Source organism: Ylistrum balloti, unplaced genomic scaffold (genome assembly GCF_031769215.1).
Source record: "Ylistrum balloti isolate Yb309-2 unplaced genomic scaffold, AGI_CSIRO_Ybal_v1 Utg369636, whole genome shotgun sequence".
In the NCBI taxonomy this organism is placed as follows: Eukaryota; Metazoa; Mollusca; class Bivalvia; order Pectinida; family Pectinidae; genus Ylistrum; species Ylistrum balloti.
Window position 1 is genome coordinate 243175 of NW_026781899.1, and position 9661 is coordinate 252835.

The 9661-nt window shown below is 32.7% G+C and overlaps 1 protein-coding gene across 1 annotated transcript; it reads right to left on the bottom strand.

Annotated features, from left to right (window-relative positions):
- Positions 1 to 4523: 4523 nt before the first annotated feature.
- Positions 4524 to 9347, bottom strand: LOC132553256 (thialysine N-epsilon-acetyltransferase-like). Its single transcript, XM_060217490.1, has 5 exons — positions 9282 to 9347; positions 7016 to 7067; positions 6234 to 6293; positions 5096 to 5247; positions 4524 to 4688 (listed from the first exon to the last, which is right to left on the bottom strand). The coding sequence occupies exons 1-5, from the start codon at positions 9345 to 9347 to the stop codon at positions 4524 to 4526; spliced, it is 495 nt and encodes a 164-aa protein (XP_060073473.1).
- Between the last annotated feature and the right edge of the window lie 314 nt (positions 9348 to 9661).

Genomic DNA, 9661 nt, shown 5'->3' on the forward strand with positions numbered 1-9661 from the left:
TCATGTGTCCATTGTTATAACGTTGGAACCTTTCATATATTTCTGAGAAGAATGGTGCATTTCTTTCATTTAAGATTTTCTGTTGATATATGTAATAAATGACTGTTCCACAGTAAGAAATGACCATCATAGTGAAATGTAAAACCGAAAGCAACAAAAAAAGTTACTGTAAGATAAAATAAGATACAATATAATCACTCTTCTGAAGAAATGAGAAGTATTTTGTTGCCAAGTTTGAAACTAAAATTGAGAAAAAATTCTGAATTCTAAACAAAAATGAAAATGGCGCTGGATTTTTATTTTTCTATTTTAACTTATTGATAATTTTCGTGGTTACATCATATTTACTAAGTTAAACATTCAAGTAGTATGACTTAAAATGCTTTGGGATATTCTACATTATAATCCTTAGAACTTCGTGTCAATTTCTACATTATCAACAAGGAAAAAATGGTTGCTTCATTTTCTGTATTGTAGTAGTAACTAAATGCCAACAGAATAATTAAAATAAATTAGAAAACATGTCTCGCAATTGTTGTAAAATATTTTAAGAGAAGGAAAATCCAAAGTCCATAAAATGTATGACAACATAAAAATATAGCCATATTGATAGATGTTTAAGAAACTGTGGACGGTTTCTCTGACTTAAATAATTGAAAGAGTTTTTACTATATATAACATGACCTCAGATGATCAATTACGAGGCTGTTCGCTCTGACAGTCATTGACAACTGAGTGAGGCAAATTTGCGTTGCGAGGGACAGCAGAGTTATCTGCCGCTGTTGCGGTAAAACATGAGATACGATAGTTTGAAACGCCAAATTGTGTATTACTTTATGGATTTCATTATAATCAATTTATCAAGTTAGACAATTTATACATCAACTTGTTCAAAACAAAGACGGAACAATCATTATACTTTAACTACAATGACGAGAAAGAAAACACATGACAAAAATTAATAATTTCATCCCTTTAGACCTGCAGTTACTTCTATATGGTAGCATAACTCCTCGTATGAAGATTTTGATCTCTCTCTCTCTCTCTCTCTCTCTCTCTCTCTCTCTCTCTCTCTCTCTCTCTCTCTCAAGTCAACAATGAGGACAAATGAACAATGAGGACAAATGACCAATGAGGACACCACAGTTTTTTTTATAATTATTATGCGAATAGTCTCTTGGAACATTTAACCAGTAAACTTTAAAAAAAAAACAACTACAAAATGCATAAAGAATGAATATGTTCTGACAGAAAAAAAAGTTGTTTTTAAAATGCACATACAATTCGTACCATTTTCCGAGTAAACGATGTCAAATTAAACGAGACTAAACACTTATTTGAGATTTAGTAGCTCTGATGGTTTGGTTGAATAACCACTAGCCAGCGGTTAAACACTGTTTATTTGGATTAATGTTAAGTTTAGGAATCCAATATAAATGAAGGAGGTCCGTATCCTAATTACTTATTCGAAGTCTAAATGATCGTAATACTGAAGCAAAAAAAAACACATATACTGGACTCTTTGAAACAACAAGAAAATTCCTACATGCGTGTATAAGATTAAACCTGGAGAAAGAATCATGAAAATAAGACCATATGTTCCAGAAGCACAAGAGTCGCAACGATAAGACCTGCCCAAGTCTTTTTGTACGGTCCTTTCTTATGACGAATTATAAAGAAACAATGAACAGATAGATATGTAGTACTTATATATTCCACGATATCAGAACTCATCTAAATCAAAGACAATGTAATGCTCTCTTTCTTCCTGTCCTTAAGAAAAAATGAATATTTGTCCCCGTAATTTTAGTTCCATATACTTATTAGGTCTTTCTTTAGAATTAAATAAAGAATACCAGGAAAATAAGACAACATTTCTTCATGAGTTGCCTCCCCTGAATTATAAAATTTATGAAAGAGACAATACAGCGAAAAACGATCAGTGATTTAAGGATGTTTTCATGTTGTTTATAATGGCTCCGTCAATTAATAGTCTCTTTTCAAAAATGACACACTGGCCTGACATTATCCCTTAATAATATGCAAATTTGCACGCACCTGTATTCTGTGAACGTGCGTTATGTTTGGTATATATACCACTGTTGACAATATCGTGAATGGTGGATCCGGAGAGTACATCAATATATATTTCTCGATGGAAAACTTAGACTTTACCTCAACTTTATAATTGTCATCTCACTATTTGACCCATCTTATGCTGAATAATAATATTGTATGAATATTTTTAACAATGAAAGAGACATTGATCAACACTTTCGTTCGGTAAAAAATAATCAACTATTGCTACTGCAGTATACTGACTACTGCCCGGAAGCACAGACCAAAATTTCATCTTAATCCGTTTGTTTTTTTTTTAAATTTTGCTAGCACCATATTACCTGGTCACAACCGATATTTCAAGATCAAATAATTAAATTGATGTGTAATACGTCAGTTTGAGGCGATTGCTGAAAAAAAATCCATATACATGTCAATCAGAGTTTTGTCCGGTCAAATGCTATTGTTATCTGTGATAAACAAAAAACATTGATGTAAGTGTCACGTCATCAACAGAAAAATACTCTTTTTTCCATAGATGTTGATATTTTATGTGCCGTTACAAAGAGACAACTCTCGTTCGGACAAAAACAAAGATTTCTTCGACAATTTCTCACATCTCCGCATTGTCCAATCAAACGTGACTTTACAAAATGACGTCGGCATGTTTTGTGTAGGGTGATAACATGTAAAACGGAAAACGAAACTTTGCTCGTTTCATAAAGAATTAAATTATATAGATACATATATACTGACCACCATGTATTTGTTTGAAGACTCTGGGAATCAAAGCATGTTGATTAAAAGAATAATAAGACAGTTTTCAACGAACATAAGCTGATTAAAAAAATATTTGAGTTCATCATCACGAATCAAAAGGCCATATAGATTAGGTTATTATCAGTCGAGATCAACTGTAGGATGTTATAAGTCGAGATCAACTGTAGGTTTGTATCAGTCGAGATCAGCTGTAGGATGTTATAAGTCGAGATCAACTGTAGGTTTGTATCAGTCGAGATCAGCTGCAGGATGTTATAAGTCGAGATCAACTGTAGGTTATCATCAGTCGAGATCAACTGTAGGTTTGTATCAGTCGAGATCAGCTGTAGGATGTTATAAGTCGAGATCAACTGTAGGTTATCATCAGCTGTAGGATGTTATAAGTCGAGATCAACTGTAGGTTATCATCAGTCGAGATCAACTGTAGGTTATCATCAGTCGAGATCAACTGTAGGTTTGTATCAGTCGAGATCAGCTGTAGGATGTTATAAGTCGAGATCATCTGTAGGTTTGTCTCATCTGTAGGTTTGTATCAGTCGAGATCAGCTGTAGGATGTTATAAGTCGAGATCATCTGTAGGTTTGTCTCATCTGTAGGTTTTTATCAGTTGAGATCATCAGTAGGATGTTATAAGTCGAGATCATCTGTTCGGTTCAAACATTATTCTTTGAAATAATGGGGTAGACGAATTCAAATTACATCATCTCTGCACATCCAAGTAACCATAAACATTTTCACTTTTTTTTTAATCATGGAGGGGTTCAGATCTTTTATTATTCACATAAACATAGGGTAAGACAAATTCAAATTAAACCATCTTGGCACATCCTGTAAATCATGAATATTTTTGCCTGGAACAAAATAGATGTTGAAAATTTAAATTAAGTAAGGAGAAAATGAATCGTTTAATCGATTCTTTTCCGCTTTCTCTATTTCTCTTTATTTCATTCTAGAACACTTTATAACAATATATGAAGAATTAAGACTGTGTATTCATTCAGCCTTGTATAACCTTTGTACATGATAACAGCAGTAAACAAGAGATATGTTAATTCGTAAACTGCCATATATTTTGTTTGTTTTCACTGCCAAATTGAGTGATTAAAACAACGATGTTTTATTAATTTTCCAAGACGTTGGGACCCCATGGAGGACAAATGTTCTTTTATTTACAAGTGCAATTCATAGAGTTTCTTATGTAATGAAAAATCCATCTACAGGTTTTCTGGTAATTCTTGTTAAATATCCTGAATTTATTTTAAAATGTGCATGTTAGATGTAAATATTCATTTCTTGCACTAGAAGAACATTTTAATATATCGCATTATCTGGCATCTGGCGCCTAACTAAAGTCTCAGTACCTGTGTAATTCCTTTTGTCTATTTTCGCAGTTTTATATCCACTAATCACACAGCATGGACTAATATTTTTGTGAACTGCCAACAATACAACGATATAATACATGTACTTTAATGAAAATACTGTAAGTCAGTGACGTATTATTCATGACAGTGCTAAATTACGACAGTTTTTATTTTTGTTTAGGCCTCACACATAAAGCGATTTTCCTCTAGAAAATCTTGAAATTAGATTTCAATTGCCATTTAAAGCCATTTTAAAGAAGATACAACCAATCTATTCGATTTAAAGCACAGACTGACCAATCTTTAATCTTATTTATGTTTTTAATTGTCCATCTTTGTCTGACTTTTCAGTGGTATCTGAACATAATGCCAATCCTTGTTTTCGGTAACGTCTATAGCACCTCTTTTTTTATAAAAAGCCATTGCCCTTGAATTCCAACCATGGGCTAGAATTTCTATTCCATTACAACCGTTTGCTGCAGCATCCTACAAGAATGAATAAAAAAAATATGTAACAGGTATTCGTTATTGTTATTAAAATATGATGTGATATTGCCTGACATATTGCCATACCAAAATAGCCTTCAAACAAGTAAATATTTTCATGCAATGTACGTGATGCGCTATCATTGAAATAATGAGAGATCGCAGGCCTTTTAATATACACCGAGATATCCGTACACGTATCCAAGCAAGGCTTGGACTAAAATGCCTGCCATTTCCTTAGATACATTGACCGGAAAATATCGGTAGCTTAGAGCAGAGGTTTCGGAAGCATTCTTAAATATGTACATATTTCGCAACATAGAAATTTTTTGATTTGCATTGTCAGCTTTTAAGCAGTGTGACGTTAGCAAAATAAATAAATCCCATCATAAAATAACAGAATTTACCTTTGATACCATGTCCAATAATCTTGTTCCAATGCCTTTGCCTCTTTTCTCCGGAGCAACAAACAAGTTGTCTAGAACTGTCAACCGTCCATCGCACATGGTAAATTTGTCCGAATACGCTGCATATCCTATCAAGGGCTTAGTTGAGGATTCTATGAAATAATTAATATGAGACAAAAATCAAATTTGATCTAAATATGAAAAAGGATCGAGATAAATCGGCAGCATTGGAATGCTGATTAATTTTCCTTTTGACATTAATTTTTATCTTTAATCAATTTAATTGGTTCGTATTGTAACTAAATGATCATATCTTTAAATCTCACCAGCAGAAAAAATGGGGGGGTTTTCTTGACTTATTCTTGACTTATATTATTATCACTATTAAGGCTTTAAGTTAAAAATATCACACGTAGATATCTTTGTTAAATGCGTTTATCGAAATTTGAAAGGCACACCTTTTAATACAACTATCAAACGAAAACAAGAGAAATTATTTGAACTTGAGGTTCAACAAAGAAAGTTAATTTCCAGCTCTCTTGTGTCTAAGCATGACACATCAAACTGTGTCAACTGCTTGCAGCGCTTCGGCAAAAGGATTAGTACCCTAATAATCATTAATCTCTGTTTAAAAATGTTTATGTTGTCATGAGTGTTATGTTCGACTGAATGTTCAGTTATTTCTCTTTTTGAAAATAGTTTCCATGAGTGGAACATTTTGCATAAATTTCACTGATGCGATGAAAGATTCAACAAAATCTCCAATGGCTTATGTAATCGATTATATATCACCTTCAATGTCCGTTTTTTAAAAAAAATTATTTTAAGTAATTTTACAGTTTCAGTGGTAAATCGGATGCAAAGTTGTGTTCACATCCATCTAGGATCATAATAATAACAAGACGATATTACGAACCAGATCTCAAACTTTACCTATGTACAGCAAGTGCAGCATGTGAACGTCATTGTAGTTTGTTAAATAGAATAAACATATTACACGAAAAAACATCCTGCGCGAGGACAAAAGTAAAAACATATCGATATTTCGACTTTGGTTATGTCAGTGTTTGAACAAAAATGTTTGATGTGATAAAATATATGACATACATGAATTATGTTGCACTTCTTATCTACTCACCACCATTTGAGAGATCTTCTACCACTAAGCACTTGTACAGTTGCAGATCTCGTCTTAAAGCTGTCAAATTGAATAATGATAGAGTCATACACTATATACTGAATGCAACAGAAATTCACTTGACACTACAACCACTATTAGATTTTAGACGACTGTCAGCTTAATGGATAACATATGCTAAGAAACTGTATATAATTAATTTCTGGTCAGTGTACACCAAGGGATCCTGTCCAACATTAACGATTTGCAGAGACGTATACAGGCGTATAATGAATTCTTTACGCTGACTTATCTTTTTTTCCAAATTTGGCTCATAATACCATATTCATAGCAAATTAAACATCTATATTATAAATATATAATTATTTACTATCCAACACGAATTTGTAATATGTTCAAGAAGACTCATTGATCGCGTCTCTAGCCTACAAATACCTATAATTGCGTATTGGAGGATTTATGGAAATGGTGTTTTAAAGAGGAATCCGTCAGTTGTCAATAATATTCAAGAGATGGAGAGTCATGGCAAAGGTGAAATGAGAGTACCTATCCTCCACCATGAGAATGACCTCATTGATTTGACATTGTACCAGTTGCTTGCTGACAGAGGCAGAAATAGTTGAAGCAAAGTGGTCGCAAAGTGTATACGAATTATATATGAGTTAAACTACAGGAACCTAGAGTCTGATAAGTGTATTTGCGACGAGAATAGAATTAAATGCTGTTAAGTTTCAATCAATAGCAGTTTCTGTATATGTGCAAAATTTAGCAGCAAATCTTACTTTCTGGTGTTGATTTCACAGCATCCGGCTCCTTCAAGTATGCGGCCAATTCCTGGAAAATGGAAACGGGAACAAAAGAAATATACCCTGAAGAAGTTCAAGAAGCGTTCCGAAAAGGTAAGCGCATTCTACTTCAAAGACGATACACGTAATGTGAATGTTCGCACAGAAATTAGACATTTTTCCTGATGAGATGATAATGACAGTCATGCTTTTGTTACTCACTCTAAACTATATGTGGTGAGTTTACCTGTCGGCTAGTGACATCTTACACTGAAAGCTTGATATTGGGAACATGGATTTGAATATTTTTTGACACAATATGTTAGGGAAACAGTACATTCAATGATTATAAGTTTTGGAATTTGATTATGAAAGCTGGAACAGAAATACTGTTCGGATATACAGTTGACTCTTTCAAAGACACATGTTCTGTTAAGGTTTCACATAGAATATATTGTAAATAAGCAGACATGTCATAAAATAAATAACAATAGAAAGTGTCAGCGATCGGTCTAAAACATGACATGCTGTATTACAAGTTTTCCGTGATGTCGCATTCAAATTCTTGACACTTTCACAAAGGCTTGATTCAACATTTTGACGTTTATACTTTTGTTCCTTAAATATTAATGACAATGTGAAGAAGAACAGGTCCTTGGATTAGAATCTTTGATTTTTTTATGTTGACACGACTAATCATTGGTAATCAATTTAAAAAAAAGTTGTGCTTAAGTATTCAGTACAAAACATTCTCAGTTTTAGACGACGAAGTGAATTAATCTCTTTTGTCATCAAAGCAGTCAAACCGATGTATAGTTTTCTATACTGTGATTCTTTCAAGCGTTATGAAAATGTATAAGGACGACAGCGATGCAAGACTGTTAGCACGATGCAAGGTTGTTCGGACGCCGTGCAAAATAATTTAAGTCACTTTCTTTGAAAGTACCTAACATTTGTTATAATATAAATTCACGATTTAAAAGTAACGATTATCGTAGTTGTCTCTGATTATTTCAAGGTCTGGTAATGAGTAAACAAAAAAGACCCAACGGTTCGATTAAACACTATCACTCCACTGTTATTGTAGAATTAATTTCCGGATGTCTTAGCTTATCTAAGGTAAAGATAAAACTATGTCGGCCTGCATGACATTTCCCCCATCTACAAATATATCAACGACGTGTGTTTGAGCTAATACACTTATCATACTTACCACCCTTCCTATACTTTTTTTCTATAAAATATCCTCTTTTTTCAGTCTGTATTTGTTTATTATACCAGAAGGGTATTTTAAGAATGACTTCGTTTGTATATTCAAGACTTTGTATTTGTTTAAATAACCTGCTTTTTAACACGTCTTTCCAAAATGAATTTCTATAGTTTTGTTGACATTTGTAAATATACTCATTATCACAATTTGCTAAATATCCTGGTTTCCATATCTGTTAAAGAATGTATGTTATTTTCCATCTATTACATATAACCTACACATCCAGGTAAGTTTTAAAGAATCAATAAGAGATCGTATGATATCATCTTAAGCCCCCTTTACGACAGTTTTTGATAATAATATATATTATTTCAATAGATGTACTATTCCATAAAAAATTAAATAGTTTTGTATTAGTTTTTTGATAAATGGCTCGGCTGTATTTGGAAAAGATATGAAAAGATGATTGAATTTAGATAAGAGAATGGACTTAATGATATGTGCTCTTCCAAGAAGTGTAAGAATCCTTCTGTTCCAAATCTAAATGATTCATTTTTTCAACATGGGTAAGCCTGCAAATTTGATGTAGGTCCACATAAAAATCAATACCTAATACCGTAAATTTAGTAATACTCCATTATAAACTGCACTATGGGAAAGTGTCAAGATTTATATCGTCAATATTACTGTCACTTGAGTACAGTTTTTTCATAAAATTCTCTTACTACATTTAAAATATGCCCCTGTTTTGATATAATTTCCCCTTTTTCTTTTTCCTTCATTATAATTATTTTAGCAGTGAAATTACGATTTCCAGATTAAAATGAAGTACTTTGTCGGTTTCTCCCCTCTTCCATCAATTTTGCATTTGAACAAATAATGCTTCACACCTAATATCAAAAAGACCCTGGATCTCATGAAAGGAGGTTGATCATACTGAAAAGCTGACGTTGGATGGATGACGAACGGACAACGGAATTACTAATATGGTAAAAACACACTTTGGCCTGGTGAACTTACAATTCTAAACGGCCAATAACTGAAAATTCTTACTTTCAGCATCCGGAATATGTTATCCACGTCTTGCTCCCGTGCTTCTCGAATATTGAACTGCGACATAATTCATCAAAGCTAGAACTGCAACCAACAAACATGAATAAACATGTTTTTCATATGAAAGAAAGTTTTGTAATTTATCAAAGATTTGCTGTTCTATTCGGCAAATACACCAAAAAAATATTTTTGAGTATGGCAGCAAGTGATATTGCACATGATGACGTCAGAATTAGACAATGAAATGACGTTACTGATTAAGATTCTATTTATATATATTTCTCAATGTGATGATGTTTAAAAGTGATATACGATATGGCAAAACGTACCAAGGAAAGAAAAAAGTATTTGTGAAAAAAACACATAACCTTTAGTGCAAT